This window comes from Balearica regulorum, chromosome 2, assembly GCF_011004875.1.
Source record: "Balearica regulorum gibbericeps isolate bBalReg1 chromosome 2, bBalReg1.pri, whole genome shotgun sequence".
Lineage (NCBI taxonomy): Eukaryota > Metazoa > Chordata > Aves > Gruiformes > Gruidae > Balearica > Balearica regulorum.
This window is the reverse complement of record NC_046185.1, coordinates 47,535,664-47,556,494: the sequence shown is the minus strand read 5'-3', so window position 1 is coordinate 47,556,494 and position 20,831 is coordinate 47,535,664. Positions and strand designations below refer to the sequence as shown.

Below are 20,831 nucleotides of genomic sequence, written 5' to 3'. Positions count from 1 at the left end.
CGTTCACCTTTATCCTTGAAGAGTAAGCCTGCTGTGCAATCAGCATATATGGCCCTCCAAGGCTTGCATGGCCTAGAAGGCAGCCTGCATTATCAGTTGGATAGAGTCCTTTGAGAGTATTTTCAGGACTCATTCACAGCGAGTGTTGGTCCACACTTCCTAAACCAGAGAAAACACAGAGTATGTGGAATCCTCCATTAATTAAGGATGCAACTCATCATGAATATTATCAGATTTCCAAAAGTAATTCTGATGTTCAAAATTCAGTTTGGTAGGCAATTTGTCATTAATAACTTCTACAGATGCATTAAAACTGCAAGTAGTGATCAGACAAAATACTCTCAAATTATTGATGAAAAGTGCATTTCCTAGAAATAATAGTGTAAAATAATAAAACTATCTTTACTAATAGTAATAAAGTAGAATTACTAAATTACTTCAGTAAAAGTAATAAACTATCTTTTAAAATTCATATAATAGGTAGGTCTTACCGCAAATCAATGAAAGATTTTTCTGTATTTTCCATCTGTATTTGCTTTATGTTCCATAATTCATTTAATTCTTTAAGTTCATTTTTAAATTTTTCCATAGTGTGAAAGTTTTCAAAAATTTGACTGGAAACAAATGATATTTTTTCCTAGGAATTTAAAAAATATACAAAGCATGTAAATTAGGCAGGGCTAGATTTCCAAATACTGTATTTTAAGCACATGATTATGGGCAACAATTCACAAAATCGTATACCCAAAGAAAGATAACTTCTTTCAGAGGGGGCAGCTGAAACACTTACTGCAACTGGCAGAACAGCATTTCTATAAGACCACGGCTTTGAACATCCATTCTACAACTTGTTGCACGATTCTTCTATTATATATCCACAAATTTTATTATGGTACTTGTATTTTTTCATTTGCCTATGTTGTATATAGACGTATGGATGTTTGTAGGCCATCATCTTCATAAAATACATATCCTTTTTTATTTTTGCTCTCATACATAAAAGTTTTGCAAATAAGCACTGGCTTGCACAGCAAAAACTTTATTAATGATAGTGAAAAGTAACAATTTTTGTATATGATCTGAGTCTGGGCCTATTTGTTTCAGTGCATGCAGAGTCAGCGTCTTAAATGGCAGCTTTTATTGCTAGACCATCAAAGTACTTACCAAATGTAATGCTGTTTTAGGCAGATACCTAAAAACTCTACTTTCAGGAAAAATCAGTATTTTTAGTTGCCATTCTCCAGGGAGAATATGGCTTACTCATTATCTCTGAAAACTGGCAATTTTCATTTAGTTGCCTAACTAGACAGTTGTCCTCTTTAGATGTCAAGTATTTCATAACATAGTTGTCCTGTATTACAGGCAGTGGAGGATTAAAGCACAGAGAATGATTCCTGAACTCCTGCCTACTTTCCTCAGCTACAAGTGCACAACTGAAAGAGATGCTGACATTAAGCTGCTGAAAACTTTTACATTAAAAAGTGTTTTCACTAAAATTCCTGTTCTACAGAAGAGAGATTAAATTGGAGTGTCTTTTCATTCCAAAAGTGACTGACAGTCACAGGACCCAAAAAAATGTCAAGATTCATGACAGAAGCAAACTCTACTTTCAAGAGCAACAGTATCTGGTAAAGAAAGCAGCAGCTTCCTCACAAAGAACAAGGTAAACATAAGGCACTGTAGCAGTTCAAGAGTAATAAACAGGTGGGAGTCTTCTACTTGGGTGATGCCTCTAAAGTGGCCTTGCTGCATTAGCTTTTGTAACCCACACTAATGGGCTGTAAGCAGCTATGTAAATGGCTTAAATTAAGAGGGAGGAAAATACCTTTTGATTATCCTTATATATACACATATAATTTAAGTGCACACATATATAAATACCAAATATGAAGACCTCACAATTAAGAAGAATGCATCACATCATTTAAATAAAGATCGGTATTTTAAAAGTTTCTTCTTTAGGTATTGCCCTGTTTTTCTGAAGCAGTAGCCTGATGCATAGTCTAATGATCTTTTTCCTTATGAAAGAAGTGCTTTTTAGAAATATACCTAAAAGGCAGCTGTAAAAAAACCCAAGGGATCAAAGCTTTTGTAACAGATGTTAGCATAGATATCAAGGTGTGCAAGGTACCACAAGAACATGACATTTTTAAGGCCTCTGAACTTTGTAAAAGTGTAATAAGTATCTATATAAGATTAGATGGAAATTTCAGGTTTCTTGCAGGAACATAGAATCATTAGAAAGAAAATGAAGATATGGTAATTAATGCAAATCCCTATGCAACTGAATCACCCATAAAGAGTCTCAAACCTCTGAGGAAAAATCATATTAATTTTAGGCTCAGTACCAGGAGAACTTGGAGAAATGTGATAACCTGTGATATACAGGATGTCTGTATGATCTGTCCTGGCCTTAAACTTTATAAATAATGAAATCTGAGATGATTAAGATATCAGGGTCAGATATATATATGTACACAAAGGAGCCGTGACATGTTTTTGCTAGAGTTGGGTTCATATATGAGCTGTGTAAGAACAAAACTGCCAACAAAGAAGATTTTGTCTCTTTGACTTCCTGTACTTTTTTCAGGACTTTTAAACCAAGGCAGATAAAACCTGAAAATGTTGACATCCAGGCATATGGAATACTAGCTGTTGAGTCAGTGCAATGTTACCTATTATAGAATTTGCAATCACATTTTAGAACAAATAAATAAAAATGGTGAGATACTCTACATTCTGTGATCCAAATATCAATAGACTGAATATCTGCTCCTTATGGCTTGCTGTAGTGGATAATAGTCCAGTATCCTGCCTCAGCTGTACAGTATTCTTCATTCTTCTTACTTGCTGAACAAGACTACTGGTGTGTTATAGGGTAGAATTCATATGCTCTTATCTAGGTATTTAGCTTTTAGACATTTAAATGTCAGTAGACCAAACTGAGTCACTTCAAATTCAATGGTGAGATGCAGAAGCCTCTAGGGTGTGATTCATCTTGTCCTAAAATAGGTAAACTATGAAGGACTGGGTGAATTGCTTGATCAATTGGAAGTTGGAGAGTCTATATTACTCCTGTACCAAGAATACTATGGAATCATAGTAATTTCTTTCATGACATCATTTAAGCTACACACTGGATAAGCTTTAAACAAGCCAATGTCTTAATAATAGGTGTCCTGGTTTTTGGCTGGAATGGAGTTAATTTTCACAAGAAGCTGGGAGGGGACACTGTCAGGACAGCTGACCCAACCTAGCCAAAGGAATATTCAATATCATATAACATCATGTTCAGTATATAAGGGGAAGAGTTGGCTGGGAAGGGAGACCAATGCTCAGGGATAGGCTGTCATGGGGTTCCAGGAAGTGAGCAAATTGCATTGTGTATCACCAGCTTTCCATTTTCTGTTATTAGTATTATTGTTGTTACTTTCCTCTTCCTTTGCTGTCCCAGTAAACTGTCCTTATCCCAACTCACGAGTTTTACCTTTTTCTTCTGATTCTCTGCCCCAACCCACAGGGCTGGGGGGACGGGTGAGCAAGCGGCCATGTGGGGCTTAGTTGCCAGCTAGGGCTAAACCACGACAATGGGAGAGCACTAAAATCTCTGAATATAACCGTAAATAATTTTTCCTTAAAAACTATATAACATGATTAACAGAATCATATAGTGTGATCTTGCACAGCTAGAAATATGTGTTATTGTTAAAAATAAGACAGCTCCTTTTATAAAGCCCCCTTTTTACAAAACTTCAATTGCTACGATCAAGGAACTGTATCAGGCTCTAAGAACGCAACATCTAAGGTACCCAAGTATTGTTACCAGTTCAGAGCTCTACAGATCTCATAAAACAGGCTTTGTACCTTGTCTTATTCCACTTACACAGAACACTCCTCCAATACTCCTCCAGAACATCAACTCAAGTATTGCTCAAGTAACCAATGGATATAGTTATTTACAGTTACTAGGAAAGGTAACATTAAAAATAATAACAAAAAGTACAAGAAATAAATGCACTGAAAAACAATGTAGAATTACTGATTATCTGTACTGACTCATCAGTCATTTCCCCATGTTGTAAGATCTAGTGGTAAATCCACAGTTTGGTAGAGCACAATCTTTAATAGAAAGAGATGTATAAACTTTGTCTTCCCTGTCAAATTTAGATACCTCTGTGAATTAACAAATTTCCCAATGCTTAATTTAAGATTTTGTCATATTTAGGAAATCTCAGAGTTTTTTAATAGAAATTACCAGATTCATGAAAGCTACTCTGAACAACATGAAAGCTTTTTTTTTATCAATAAGACTCATCTTTGATGCTGTAATATCTAACTTAAGTTTATACAATATGCAAATGTAAGAAGAATAAAAATGAACAGAATCTTAGAAAGAAAATGCTTGTTTCTTCTAATGCTTATAACCATGTTTATATAAAGCATAGTGTTCAGTAATGAAATTCAATAATTCCCTTTGGTGGATTATACAGTTTACTGATACAGCAGATATAAGCCATCATTTACAAAAAGATGCCATCTGCTGAGCAAACATGCAATCAGCAGGCACTTCCTATTATACTAGAATCTTTTTTGTCCTTTATTGATTTTCTCCATTGCATTTCTAAAGCCCCTCAAGCAATCTGAGCCAGTGTAGCAAATGAAGAAAGCAAAGGACTTCTCAATGACCCCAATATCAATTCTGCTTTGTACTTTATGCTGTCTCAAGGCTACGGACCTCATAGGTTAGTTCCAGCAAGAGACAGAAAATAGTACATACACTGTGTGTATGTATATAGTTCAAGGCAACTGTGTAGAAATGACAGCCTAACATTTCAGATTAAACATACTTCAAAAAAGCCATGCAAGCATTAAATTATTCACCTGTATATCATTTAATTGTTGCTGCATAATACTTCTTTTTTGTTCCAGTTGTTGTTCAGTTCGCTTCTGCTGTTTATATAGCTCTTGCTCCCTCTGATCCAAATAGGAGAGCTTCTGGAGAGTGTATGCATAAACAGTCGTGTTAGTATTTAAAAGTTATTGTCCTACAGCCTATAGAAATCAGAAAATATATCAGTCATTAAATACTTTAACAGTTACCATTCTTAAGCTTATTTTTGTTTTCCCTTCCATATCCATTTTTCCATCATGTAGGTTTGTATACTCTACACTTTGAATGAAAAAATGCACATTTAAAATAGAAAATATCTCTCCTACTTCATCTAGTGTTTATTATCTTACACCAAAATATCACTGCTTACTGTTCTTTCTTTCTGCCAAGGAAGTTACAAATAAAGTTCTGAAATCAAAATATATATGGAATTTGTATAGAAGGCAAAATAAATGTTTATTACTTATTATCACTAACTCATGAAAAAATGCAGCTAAGGACAGCTAACAAGAGGAAGAAGAAGAAATAAAATAAAATATTGGTATATCTCATTTTTATATTTTTCATTAATCCACTCTATTATTAATTAGCACTTCAAGAAAAACAGTTCTTGTCTATTGTATTAATTTCATTTGTGTCATTACTGTGAGCACCAAATATTAAATGACAGAAATTATTTGTAATACATGTAATAAGGAAAATTTTACGTTAGAAAATATGCTTATATAAATGGTTTAATAGTTATATTATTTGGTTTAAAATTCCATTTAGACTATATAATAAAGAATATTAAAATAGGTATTAATATTTCCATTCTGAAACAATAATTTAAACCTTTAAACAATGAGAAAGTTCTTCCTTGAAATTACCAATAGCTTTTGTATATCATTCACATACAAATCTGCTTGTGCAAACTCTGTTTCTAAGCTTTTAAAACAGAAGCAAATACACAGCTATAGACCATGATGTATAACTTACACCACACCTCTCTAGGTTTCCAGGAAACTAATGATGTGATCTTTGTCACAGTGTTTCTACTCAGTTTTAGCTGGGGAAGGGCTAACAACATTAGTCACTGACATTAATGCATTGTTTTGTAAATACTATTAGCTATTAGAGGAATCTTTGGTGGGTTTTTTTTTTAGATTTTTCAATTTGACTTATTAAACCTGCATCAGAAATAAACTATCACATAATCCATTATGTGAACTCAAACTATTGAACATCCTCCATCTCTTCTCCAAAAATAGTCAAGTACTGCTACATGCAGACTATGTTAAGAACCCTTCAAATTGAATAACACTAAAAAACTGGAGAAAATCTCCCATGACAAGATATTTACTAGTAGGTGGATAACAGAACTATGAACCTACAGACTGATTCTGCAACAAAAAACATCTACTCGCTGAGGCAGCAGAAAGTCTTGTATCTGGGGTTTGAGCAAAAATAAAAAATCCTGTATTTATACTGAATAGGCTCAAAAGATGTTGATCTTACTTGATTGTGAGAATGTTCCATAACAAGTATATGGCTTATTGCAAACTCCTTGCCTTAATTCTGGACATGACACATCAATAGCTAGTTTTGTGTCCTATTAATTTGGAAACAAAAATGAAGGCATTTTGCTTTTTCTTTTCTGGCAGTAAGGTCCAGTGAAAATACCCTCCTTTTTCAGACACTTAAGAAATAATTACTTCTTTCACATTGATTACTGTATTTTTAATTCTAGTCCCTAAGACACTTATTTCCTTGGGGGGGGGGGGGGGGGGGTGTGTGAAGAAAAATTTAAAAAAAAAAGCGGGGTGGGGAGAGCTTTAAAAACCTTCCCTAGATTGTAAAACTGCTATTTACAGTGAACAATGTATGCCCACCTATTCATAGAGTGTGGGGCAGCTCACATTTGGAAGGACTTGTTTGCAAGGTTTTGCACATATTTCCTGGTAGAACAGAGAACAAAGGCTTTGAGTAGTAGGCAATGCTTAATTTAAGCATAATGATTGACAGCTCCCAATTTCAGCATTGCTGATTTGTACAATTACCAGTGTGAGAGCCAAACTCTGTTTCACTCATGATAGAAGATGGAAAACAATCAAAATTTTCCCCATGTTTCCAGTCATTTTCAGAGCCATTTCCCAAAAGAAGAAAAGGAATAAGCATCTGCTCAAGAAAATAACATACAAAAAGGATAAAGCAAAGGTATGGAAATGCTCTTTAAAAAAAAAAAAGAAGTATCTATGAATAAACTATATTCCAAACAGTTCTGCAAAAGAAAGACTGAATGGTTTTGTGTGAGGGGTTGGCTTCAATATAATGTATAGACATTACATCTTGCACTAAACTAAGGTTCAGATTTTGAATATTTCCACATCATTTCAGAAAAACATACGTCTGTTTCTACAGATAGTTGTTGAGGTAGCAACAACTATCAGCATTTCTTAAGTAAATTATTTTCTACCTAGCTAAGGTCTCATGTTTGTAGGACTACTAGTTGACTGATTCACATACTATCAGGTATTTTTCAAAAGTATCCATCATTGTAATACCTTGTTTTCAAACAGTAATTTATTTAGATAACATTGTCCACTTTGCACTCTGCATTCTATTACCACTGTTGTACCTTTCAAAGATCTAAAAGATCACCAGATCTAAAAGAGGAAAGTCTAAAAATGAAAGAAATGCTTCTCAGGTCACGCTAGTTAGTATTCCCATTATTCTTTTGAGCAGGTCTGGAGAAAAGGTTATTTCTCTAAAATTTTCCCAACATTTTAGTCTTAGGAAAGGTTAACACCACTAGTCTACCCTGCAAATATGGGGAACAGGCTACTAGGTCATCACTGGACAACTGGAGAAAAATGGCTCTTTGGTCATACTTTCAAGATGATAGAAGAGCCAGCCAAAACATGTCATACTATAACAGTAGGAATGCTCTACCAGAAGCAAAAAAAAAATGTTTGGAAGGGTCAATTCAGATAGGTTGGGGACCTGTTTTTAATAGAAAAATCTTTTGTTTCTTTTTCGTATTATACAAAACAGACTTTTCATGAGAGGAAATAAAAACCTTTTTATCAGTATCACCCATAAAACAGGGAAGCGAAGGTCCCCAGCATGCCGTGGCTGGGGGCTTATACACCAGTTGCGCTCTTCAGCTTATAAGTATGCCAGAAAGTACAAAGGAAACAAGCAAGTGCTAATCAGACTTCCCTTTTGTAAGAAAACAGACGACAGAAAGCAAGAAGTCAAAAATAAGGTTGGAATTATGTTGTATGTTTTGTTACGTTGTAACAGAGCACAATTGCACAGCTTAATAACCCAGCTCTTCTGAGCTATGAACTTCTGTTTCCTGTTTTTGCTAAAAATGACCAAAAATATGCTAGTGAATGGTCCAGAATCTACTACTTTTACCTCATGGTTGTCTTGAAGTATATCCTTATTTATTTTCAATTTTGTTTCTAGATCAGCCACTTGTCTCTCAATCTCTTCTATCCTCTTCATATCTTCCTCTCTTTTCTTAAGTCTGTCTTTTTTCTTTTTCTCTAGCTCTTCATATATTGCTTTAATCCTGGTCTGTTTATTAAAATATATATAGCATTAAGCTTTCAGTATTTCAAAAGCAGAAGTAGAGCTTGAAAAATCCAAATCTGAAAGAACATTTATGATCTTAAGTAAACACCATGAATAGACCAAAAGTTAACAAATACATCATAAGTTGATTAAAAATGTCTTCAAAATGATGGAAGAGTAGGCCGTCAAGTTAGCATATGTCGGATGTCTATGAATAGGAAAGTTGAATAGCCAGCAGAACTAGAAAACACAAATACAGCAGAGGAATCGGAAAGAAATATTAGGAAATGTAAAAATGACATTGAAACAGACAATGAATTTACAGTACTATTTAAGCAAATAGTAGAAAAGAATTCCATAAAAGAGAAAATAAAATTCTAAATATTAATGTCAAGAGTGAAAATCTTTCCCGATGGGAAACATAATCATCATGTTCCTAGATATTTATTTTTTTTAAAAGGGGTGAAAAAAGAGAAGGAAAACACTGCAAAGTGAAAAGGAACAAAATCTTTGCAAAATAAATGAACATCCTTCAAGGTTGGGAAATACAGGGTCAAGCTCACATCCACTCCAACCTTCTCGCCTCCACCCAAAGAAATAAAGAAAGATAGAGAAATACTATGTACCAGCAGCTGTGTTCTTCAGAATGAGAAGGTCTTACACACACTTTCAATTTCTAATATCCCAAATTCACCATCACTTGAACTCAATTATTTATGTGTGTAGCAAAGAGTGAATACACAACATCTGATATTGATATATATACATACACACACTCACACACACATATGTCTATATATATTTAAAGTGGAATGCAGGGGGCAGCATTTTTAATTCTTTTTAGCTGTAGAAGCAGAGTGAAATAAGCCAAGAAGGTTATGGGAAAGGGGGCAAGAAATGACCATACATGTGACTAACTCTTTTCAAAGTATTATGCTAGGTGGTAAATAACTCCTTTTTCAAGTTTTAAATCATAGCCTACAAACATAATTATCCTTACTAGGAGCATTTCAAGTAGTAAATGCAGCATAATTTCTGAATTCCTATAGATTGGCACAATATTAGGTGAAGTTATGGATAATGTTCCAGGTGACAACATGGTTGGTAGGTCGAATGGACAAGCTTCCAAGAAAACCACTAACATTTTTGGATCTCTGTTGCTTTATACTCAGATGGCATTAGGAGATTCCTGTTGGCTATTTCAGAAGAGAATCTCATCTGAACTGCTATGCACTTTGACGGTCACTAGTTAATGATGGCTTTTGCACTTTCAACATCCTTTGACATCACCTTGAAGTTTTGTCCTATTAGTAAGAAAAAACCTCTTGACAGCAAGGATATGAAGGCTGTCTAACCCAGAGAAATGAGGCTTTGGAAGAACAACAGAAAAAAATGGTTCAGTTTGAACAGAACTTTAAAATCACATTAAAAGAAGACAAGATGCATCTTACAAACCTCTTTATCCCGAAAAAACATGAACTACAATGAAAAAAGCAGTTCTGAGCAAAACATTTACTTTCCATTAGGAAAGCATTCTTTTGTTTCTGTCTGTTAAAGGGAAGAAGTGGGCTAAAGTTGCCACTGAGAATTTTTACCAAGAATCAGGAGAAAGAAAGGAAATTTTTGGTTTCATTGAATAATCAAAAAGGATCAGCAATGAATACTAGGAAGAGAGGAAGATGTTTGGAATCACCAAATCAAGCCTATTGTGCTGTGGCAGTCAGAATCAGAAACATTCCCTTCAGCCTTCTCTGAAGCAAATCCTGAGAATCAGAAGGAAGTTGTGCATCAAACACAATTGCATGTGATGGAGACCCTGCGCGCCACCTGGCTTAGAAGAGGAACATTCAACACTTTCTGATAATGTCTGGGACAAATAGGACCTGCAAGAAGTCTCTTAGGGCTTGCCTTTCTAGAAATGGGAGATGTAGATACTAGATTCTGCTATTGACCTCTTGCACAGTTCAAAGTCACAGAAAGGAAGAGAACAAGCTTCATAACAAAAGCAAAATGGAGACTGTGAATGTCCAGAAGCAAATAAAAAAGGTTCAGACTTCTCTCTCTCTCTCTCAAAAAAAAAAAAAAAAAAAAAGGAACAAAAACCTCAGAAGGACTTCCAATCATCACAGTAAATCCAATATGCAATTCTAAGAAAAATAGCCTTTAACAGTTCTCAGAGTAAATCTCTCCTATCTGAGACCATGGGAGACAAAAGGGGGTTTCTGACTCAAGGACTTGCAGTAAAATACTGCAATGTCTCCCTCCAGTTCTGGCTATGTTCTTTCAATCCCACATGATGTTGGATCAGAATTCAACATCAGAACACTCACATCATGTGAGTACTCCTCTAGGGATGAGCAGGAAGGAGCAATGAAGCCAAACAAACCTATATCTCATAGTGGTGAGAGTGGGAGCATTAGTAGAAATATTTTTCCCAGAGGTATTACATGTCTCCTTCATAGAAAGGAAGAGATGAATCTCAATGGCAGTCACTTACAAACTATGAAAGAGCTTTCAGGATGGGTTACACACTGGTGGGTTAATGATGCATCACATGAGTTTTCCAGTTATTAGAGGGATCTTGGATGAGAAGAAAGTGGTTAATTGTACTGTTTATCTGGTATCAAGCTTTATCTAAGAAAAAGGCAATGCTCTTACTTCTTGCAAGGGACCTGGTTCAGCCAGTGTCAGCTCCAGGTTGGCGCAGCCATTATCACTGTATCCCATCTCCTTACTGGATGTACCCAACAAGAGCAACTAGAAATCTATTACTTGTCTTCATCTTGCTGGCAGGCACCACTAACAGCAAGGGCAGTACCATCAGCCAGTTCAGCAGTTGCTTATTTTGCCAGACCTTCTGTATCATAAAGGTCTCTGTTACTGGATTGAAACTTTGAAGGAATCATTGAATTTGATTTTCTGGCATCATAGGGAATGAAGGAGTGATCTCTGGAGAGCTGCTCCTCAGATAGAAGCCAAAGCTTGGTTCTGACAACAACATTTTAAGGCCTTCTGTCTCTTGCTGGTGACACTGAATGATTAAAGACTTCTTCAGAAAATAGTCCTGGAGCTTCCACTCAGTGTCTTGATTGAGGCTTTAAGACCTGGTAGTTATTACAACAGTTTGAATATGACCATTATCCATGCTCTTGCAGAAGACAGCTGATGGACTCCATCTGCCAAAGGATGGATATAGATAGAATACTCCTTTGGGTGATGCCAAACTTGGGACTTCAGTCAGAGAAGCTGAAGAAATATCAACACTTGTCTGAGGATGCTTGAAAAGTATCACTGAAGTCCAGAAGAAAACAGCTACATTTGACAATAGAAAAAAAGGACACCAAAGTGTGTTGTGTCACTTTAGCAGTTCACACTAGGAGAAAATAAATAGTGTAAGGGCCACCCTATTTTACACATGCATGCATCAATATAAGGTATAGTGAGGGTCTGATTGCACTTTCTACAGAAACTGAAGTAAGAAAAATAAACAAATTCAAATGATAATGTATATACAGATATTTACCAAAGTTTTTTTATCTTCTAAAGCAAACTGGAAATGATCGTGAGTAACTAGAATACAACTAAAGTGTTTCATATTTTCATGAGAATTTACATTTTCCTAGTTGCTAACCAGCAGGCATCATTACTTAGCAAAACCATTAGCCTTCTATGTGAGTTAGTCACAAGGTACTCAAAATTAACTCATGATAGAAAGTAAAAAGAACATAGAAGAATAATTTAGATTTGAAGTAAAACAATAACTGTCATGTTTACCTGGATCACTTTCCAAACTCCTTTTTGATCTTGAATTTCTTTTTTAAGATTCCACTCTGAATTCTTAGGGGGGGGGCAGGGAAAAAGCCATATACAATGCATAAGAAAACAAGTTAATGGACAACAGCAATGAAAATTTGACACTAACATCACAGTAAGGATGAGCATAACTTTTAAATTTTTTTCTCAATTATCACACAACTACATTAAAAAGGAAATTACAACAGAGTTGCAGGCACAAGAGGTAACTAAATATAGACCATACTATAAGAAAAGCAACAATATTTTCTAGATTTACAACAATTAATTTTTGGTAGCATAAAATAATTAAATACACAAGAAGCTGAGCTGGCTTACTAAATGGATATTGAACATCAAATGCTCAAAATTTAAAATTCTCAGTGCCTTCTATATTTTATGTGATGAAACTATTTTTGTAATTTCTAGTAAAAATCTGAACATATTTTAGCCCTTTCTTATATGAGTATCCTACTCATATCACTTCTAGGATAACAGTAATATAGCACATTATTATAGTTTGTGCCTTAAAAACCTCTAATTTAATGTACATCAGATTAGCAGACTATCATAACTATACCTGATTGCAATCTAAGTCAAACCCTAGTTAGCGCTTTGCATTTCCTTTTTAAGTGAATAGGGAGTGGAAACCTGATTATTTAAGCAAAACGAGGCACAATATGGCCAATAGTAAAGTAAGACTCAATCAATTCCATTATTGAAATATATTTATTCAAGATGTTTTATTCAGATCCATATCTGTACTTTGGAAGTGCATATATCATCAGCACTTGGAGAGGGAGGTTCCTACATAAGGAGGTCATAAACATCTCCCAGATGCCACATACATAAGAAAATACAAAACCAGGTGCCAAACATCCCCATATATTCTCAAACCCTAAATCCCAAAATTATTAGGAATTTCAACGAAATAGAAGTGACAGAGATCAGTGTTCATGTAGAAAATACATCATGTAATCAATGAGTAAAAGCCTTTTTTCCAGATGAAAGTTTATACATTTGCTCCAAGGGTAACTCCAACAACTCATGCCCATGGCACCACCCTCTCCCTCACACCTCCTTGCCCACAAATGTATATAGTGTATCTGAATCCAAATCTCTCAGTCTATTAGACGAACTGAGGCATCTGGACTAGTCTCCAAAATGCAGTGACATTTTGAATGACTAATGACAATACTGGGTGATTGCATGAATATATTTTTCACTCTATTCAGTAGCCCAAGGATACAGTTTAACTGGTAGTTACAGACAGACACTTTTTTCCAGACAGACCAGAGGGTAATTGCTCTCACAGAATATCAGCAGAAACCAGGCAGTCAACTATAAATTGCACCTTCATTTATATGATCATATTCAAAATTCACCACTATTCAAATGTTGCTTTGGTAGAGAGGTATCTTAGCTTCTGTGCACTCCATTCACACTTTTACCTTGCAAATAGCTTTTGCAACTGGTTACCTTCCCTGTGTATGTCTCATGTGTAGATGCTTTAAATTATTAGAAACACAATGCTTTTACTAATTTATGGTAACTAAGACTAAATATAGCAATGTTAACTTAAAGCTGTTGACAGAATGATCATTCTGCAAGTGGTAGGAATGGAGGTATTCATTAACAAGGGGACTGAAGCAACTTGAGCAGTGCTGGAAAGCAATCATCACTGAAGGCAGGACTACTAGTAATGTCTTCATTAGAAGTTAAGTTGTGCCAACAAGTAAATCAGAATACCTACAGAATGAAATTCCATCTCTGACCATAAATGTATAGCTTTGAGATAGCATTTCTGACTGACTACATGCTGGGGTGTTAACTATGACTTGAGAAGAGAGCTTAAGGAACAACAAAATCCAAAAAAGTAACACTGTAGTCAAATATAAAAATGCATTTTCATAGAAATTAGAGGAGTTTATTAAAAACTATGAGGAACAGCTAAAAGAGTAAAATACTTTCAAGCGAGATGGAGATTACTTACAGATATCATATTGGAGGCTCAAAGCACATGCAAGACAAGTTTTGACAGACACTGGAAATATCAAAAAGAAAATCAATGCCACTAAACAGAAGGGAAGCTATTAGCAGCAAGACAAAATGTTGAAATTATGTCCAAAAAAAAAAAAGGAAAACAGAAAAGATCCTGAACTTTGCATATTTAAATCTAAAAATACCCTCAGGCAAGCTATATAAGTTTTCGGAAAAAACCTGCAAAAGACATAAAACAAGTCCTTTTCCAAACACATATGATAGGAAGCCTGCTAGAGACAATGTAAAACCAACAGATGATCAGAAGCACTTAAAGACAGACTTACCATGAAACACTCAGAAAAGAGAATATGATACTTGAAAAAGCCCAAATTCCAAAACAGATAAAAACTTCAAAGCTCCAAGAAGAAAACTCATAATATGTATTATTATGAAAAAAAGAATTAGTTGACACAAGGAAAATTTGATGCAGAGGAGAGGAATCAGCATGACTGGGAAGCAGTGCCTCAAAATTCAGCAGTTTTCTGAAGGATTTAAGAAGTATGTGGAGAAGAGATATCCAGGTGATACAATCTACTTGGACTCTTAAATGATATTTGATAAAGTATTATATGAATGACTCCTTAATTAATTTCCCTTGAGTTAAGGATAAAAGTCCTCACATGAATATATAATGCATTTAAAGACAGAAGACCCACAATAGAAATAAATAACCAGTTTTCACAATGGCAGTTACAGTAGAGTCTTGCAAGCATCCATGCTGGATCCTGTGGTTTCCAATTTATTCAGAAACAATATGGAAAATGGGGGATATTGTGAGATGACTTAGTAAAACCATCTGGATTTCTTATTTACAGAGGACAAAATTCAATGAAGATTAATGTATGTTTGTACATTAGGACAAAGTCTTCACTTTATACAATGCTGGACTCTGAAATAAACAGGAACATGATCATGAAGAATATAATGCTCCACTGCATCTAAAAGAATAAATGTAATGTAATAACTATTACGAAAGGAACAGAGAACAAACCAAAAGTCATCTTTATATCGCTATATATGCCCATGATGTGTCTACATATTGAATATTCTATGCTCTTTCCCCATAACAAGAGAACTAGAAAACAGAAATGGATGACGGACATGGGACACTTTCCATTCATTAAACAAGCTAATGCATTAGGAGACTTCAGCTTGAAGAAGAGGAAGAGTATGATAAAAGCCTATAAAGTTATGTCTGAACATGTAGGAAGCAAATATGGAATGACTGACAAATACATCTTTGCAAATAAGAACAGGGCATTATATGAAGATGGTATATTCTAGGCAGAAAATAAAGAAACAAAGCAATTTTTCACACAAGCTGTTGTGTGACAAAGCTGTTGAAGTGCTTATCACAGAATGTTGTGGATGCCAAAAATCCAAAATGTGACTGTAAAATTCATGGAAGAAAAATTTGTCAATTCTAAATTAATTTTTAATAGTTAAAGGGGAAAATATAAATTAAGACACATTAAAAAACATAGGATGTAGGACACCAAATAAGCAAGGCCTTTACCTGAATCCCTTCTAAAATCCTAAACTTTTTAGACTAATATTTAGCATCCCTTAAATACTTAAACCATAAGAAGAATCATAGTAGATACTCCTGACTGTACAGTTGAACACCCATTTGTGTAAATATTTCAGCAGTGACTGTGGAGAAAATGGTGCTTGGCAAATTTATATACAAAGAAGACAGAAAAGTCATACAAATTTAGTATTAAAACATATGGCTAGAAAACAGCACAATATACCAAAAAAGACAATTTATAGGACAAAACTCCATGGTGCAAATTCAGATATTGCCATGAATACAAATTTGATCCAAGAGAAGACAACCTGGCAGTATGAAAGGCCTTAACAAATACAAATCTGACTCAATCTTATTTCTTGTGAAAACACTTCTAAAGTTCTCTAGCTCATGTTTTACTACTTTTACCTTGGCTCTATAAGCTTTTTAACTGTCTCTGGTTTAAATCACATCTAAGAATTCCTCTTTTCTTTTCAGAACTCAGGTCTGGTAATTGGACATACATTTATCTTTGGCAAGTAGGTAGGTGAAAAGGAAGGCAAGAAGCATATGGAGTGCATAATATACAAATACAAATTATAATCAGGAAAATACTATTAATGTTCTACATTTTATTCATTACAAGTTAGGATATCGTAAAATTATTACAATAAACAAAAATGTGAAAGCCTTTCCTTCTTGGCAATTTATACTTTACATACAGCAGAAGATCTAGTGAAGAATATGCAAAGTACCATTTATATCTGCCTTGTATGAAAAGACCCTTGAAAATTCCCGATATTATTTGCTTTCTGTATTTCTGAATGCTGGATCTTAGACCTTGGAATAGCACTGATCCTAAAAGCTGTATGCATATAATATTATTCATAGAGAATTATGTAAAGTGAAAAAACAAAAGTCTTATAAGTCTTGTAAGCCTTGAATTAAAATTTCAATTCTAGATAAATAATGACATCCAAGCAATAATTAAATAGTTATTCTAATGTAGTATTTCATTTGCAATGGTTACATATAAATAAAAAAGTATACCTTGAAAGAGATTTCTTCTGCAGTTTTGTTTTTTTTTAAGTCCTCATACTTTCTTTTTTTTTCACTGTAGGACAATTCAGCTTTACAGAGATCTTCATCTAGTCTTTCTATTTGCTGTTCAATTTTACACATGTTTTCGCAGATACTTTCAACTTCTGATTGATATGCATTCTTTTTTCTTGAACTGTTAAAATAAAACAGCCAATCTTGTATTTCTTTATATAAAATACATTAACTAAAACTAAAATAAAACTTATTATTGAATAAGTAAAGCTAAATAATTTTAAAATCAAAAGCAGTATTTTATCATCCTGCTATTTGATGCTGAATACACCAGGCTCTTCCTCAAAACTTTAAAGTCTCTTTATTCATGATAGTTCATTGATATCAAACAATTATATGTATCCATTTTTTTTTGTTTTCCTGCGTATCTGTAGTGTTAACCTGTATCATAGAATCACAAAATGGCTGAGGTTGGAAGGGACTTCTGGAGGTCATCTGGTCCAACTACCATGCTCAAGCAAAGCCACCTAGAGACAGTTGCCCAGGACCGTGTCCAGATGGCTTTTGAACATCTTCAGTGATGGAGAATCCACAACCTGCATCAGCAACCTGTGCCAGTGCTCAGTCACCTTCACAGTGAAGAAGCGTTCCCTGTGTTCACACAAAACATCATGTGTTTTGATTTCTACCCATTGCCTCTGGTCTTGTCACTAGGCACCATTAAAAAGAACCTGGCTCCATTCTCTTTGCCCCTTCCTTCAGGTATTTATATACATTATTAAGATCCCTCCTGAGCCTTCTCTTCTCCAGGCTGAACGGTCCCAGCTCTGTCAGCCTTTCCTCAGGTGAAAGATGCTCCAGTCTCTTCATCATCTTCATGGCCCTTTGTTGGACTGTCTCCAATATATCCATGTCTCTGTTGTACTGGGGTGCCCAGAACTGGACCCAGTACTCCAGGTGTGGCCTCACTAGTGCTGAGTAGAGGAGAAGGATCACCTCAGTCTGCTGGCAAGACTCCTCCTAATGCAGCCCAGGATGCTGTTGGCCTTCTTTGTGGCAAAGGCACATTGCCAGCTCATGTTCAACCTGGTGTCCACCAGGACTTCCAGGGCCCTTTCTGCCAAGCTGCTTTCCAGCCAGGTGGCCCTCACCATATATTAGTGCATGGGGTTGTTTTCCCCAGGTGCAGGACTTTGAACTCCTCTTTGTTGAACTTTATGAAGTTTCTGTTGGCCCATTTCTCCAGCCTGTCAAGGTGCCTCTGGATGGCAGCACAGCCCTCTGGCATATCAGCTACTCCTCTCAGTTTGGTGTCATCAGCGAACTTTCTGAGGGTACATTCTGCCCCATCATCCAGATCATTAATAAAGATATTAAACAGGACTGGACCAAATATTGACCCCTGGAGTAGTAACTGTTAGTTACTGGCCTTCCACTTCACTTTGTGCCGCTGAGCACTGCTGTCTCGACTTGGCAATTCAGCTAGTTTTCAATTCACCTCACTGTCTGCTCATCCAGCCTGTACATCAACAGCTTGTCTGTGAGGATCTTAATGGGAGACAGTGTTGGAAGCCTTACTGAAGTCCAAGCAGACAACACTCATTGGTCTCCCCTCATCTACCAGACCAGTCATTACACCACAGAAGGTTTTCAGCCTGGTCAAGCATGATGTCCCTTTGGTGAATCTATGCTGACTGCTCCTGATGACTCTCTTGTCCTTGTGAAATGTGCCTGGAAAATGATTTCCAGGATTAGCTGCTCCATCACCTTCCCACGGATTGAGCACTTCTCCGAGTCGCTCAGTTATCAAGAGTGGCCTCACAATGACATCAGCAAGCTCCCTCAGCAACCAAACTGAATCAAATACAAAAAACCTACAGGTAAACATTGCTATTACTTTGACTGACAGAATACAACCTCTGTATCATTAGAACTTAATAGTTTTCAATGGAATGTTTCTTTGTAGAAGAATGGTATCACTGAAAAATAAACTGTTACTACCACTGAGTATCTGCTGAATTAGAATAATAAACCTAAATGGTATTGTAAAGATCTTCACAGCATGTGCAACATTGTTTCCGATACTTAATGTACAAATCCACAACAGACCAGCACTGATCACGTATTTCCCTAGTTGAATATTTCTCTCAAATATCAGCTCCTTTAATACAGGGTATCATTTGCTTAGTTAAAGGAAGGAAACATAATTTAGCTTACAAAACCCAAATATTTCTAAATGCACAAGGACTAAACTTCATGGATTATTTCATACACACACATACTCTGCACATTCCACTTTCAGTGCATGTGAACTGCTGGTTCCTAAATATAGTCAGCAGTCTTTTAAATACAGTCTTACAGTCAGCAGTATCTTCTATATAGTCCTTGAAAAACCTGTAAGACAGTGCAAGCCCACAGCAACTTAATTTCCCTTCCCAAAATTCAAGTAACAAAGAAGCACAAAGCAAGAGAACAGAAAATATTGCCTATATGCATCTTGATGAACTATACCTAACATATACCATGTATGTAGTATGCATTACAATTGCCCTTTCTCAATTAGGAGATTGTCCATAGCTGGAGTCAACTTATTGTGATTCCCAAGCAGTTGGCCAAACTGATGGAGACCAGAACTTGGTCCAAATAGAACTGAAAATGCAATATGATCTTTCCAAAATATGACCTAAAGGCTTCAGCAATGTCACACATCTGTAAGACACTGTGCTTAGAGCCATGTCTGACTGGTTTACATAAATTTACATACAAGCATTATTCAAAGATCTGGCAGAAGCTGTAATAGCCCTACTAACAAACTGAGCTCTACATGAAGGAGGACGGACCATGTGATACTGTCACGGTTTAACCCCAGCTCAGGGTAATTTGATTATTTAGAAGCTGTAGGGCTGCAAGTGATGGGAGTATTTCCCTGCACCAGCCGGGAATCGAACCCGGGTCGCAAGAATGGGAATCTTGCATGATACCACTACACCACTGGTGCTTCCCTACAACATCTAAATAATCAAATCACCCTGAGCTGCCCTAAAGTGCAACGTGCTGCATAGTGAGTTATCAATTTCGACAGTCCTTAAATACAAAGGATTCCTAGCCCTTTTTTCAGCTGTTGAGACAAAAAAATCTTGCGCACATCTAAAAGATCTTGTTCCTTGTGAATTAAAACATTGGAGATTATCAAGATCTACTACAAGCACGTTAGGGATAATACAGCTGAGAGTACACATATGAATGGCCCAAATCTTCCCTAGATGATAATGATCAAAGATGACAACAAGAAAGAGCAACAGAGATTTTTGGGCTAAAGGGAGGCAATATAATAGCAGATGTACTCTGGTACTTCCAAGTCTAAGACCATTTAGTTAGGAGCCATCTCATTACACAGTAATAATACTTCTATTCTTTAAACTTTTGCACGTCTGCCTCTATCACATTGTATTGGGTTTGCATAGCAAGGTTTTGGTAGCGGGGTGGCTTCTGTGAGAAGCTGCCAGAAGCTTCCCCTATGTCTGACAGAGCCAATGCCAGCCGGCTCCAAGACAGATCCACCATTGGCCGAGGCCAAGCTCATCAGCAACAGTGGTAGTGCTTCTGGGATAACATAGTTAAGAAGGGCAAAAAACTGCTGCACAACAGCAGCCAAAAGAGAGGAGTGAGAATATATGAGAGGAACAACTCTGCAGACAGCCAGGTCAGTGCAGAAGGAGAGGGGGGAGGTGCTCCAGGCGCCCGAGCAGAGATTCCCCTGCAGCCCATGGAGAAGACCATGGTAAGGCAGGCTGTCCCCCTGCAGCCCATGGAGGTCCATGGTGGAGCAGATATCCACCTGCAGCCCGTGGAGGACCCCACACCAAAGCAGGTGGATCATTGAAGGAGGCTGTAACCCTGTGGGAAGCCCACGCTGGAGCAAGCTCCTGGCAGGACCTGTGACCCAATGGAGAGAGGAGCCCACGCCAGAGCAGGTTTGCT

The 20,831-nt window shown here is 36.2% G+C and overlaps 1 protein-coding gene and 1 non-coding gene across 7 annotated transcripts in view; both read right to left on the bottom strand.

Annotated features, from left to right (window-relative positions):
- The window catches only part of CCDC178 (coiled-coil domain containing 178), a 181,679-nt gene that overhangs the window by 119,827 nt on the left and 41,021 nt on the right, over positions 1-20,831 (bottom strand). For 4 of the 6 annotated variants that reach the window (XM_075744162.1, XM_075744161.1, XM_075744163.1 and 1 more), the window contains exons 12-16: positions 16,848-17,031; positions 12,227-12,289; positions 8,294-8,455; positions 4,882-4,995; positions 492-637 (exon numbers count right to left, since the gene is read on the bottom strand). In XM_075744162.1, the coding sequence (XP_075600277.1) occupies positions 492-637; positions 4,882-4,995; positions 8,294-8,455; positions 12,227-12,289; positions 16,848-17,031 (669 nt within the window). The remainder of the gene's footprint in view (positions 1-491; positions 638-4,881; positions 4,996-8,293; positions 8,456-12,226; positions 12,290-16,847; positions 17,032-20,831) is intronic. The other 2 variants (XM_075744165.1, XM_075744166.1) reach the window with 2 other exon arrangements.
- On the bottom strand, positions 19,778-19,848 carry TRNAG-CCC (transfer RNA glycine (anticodon CCC)). The gene has a single exon. It is a non-coding gene; the product is annotated as a tRNA-Gly (tRNA).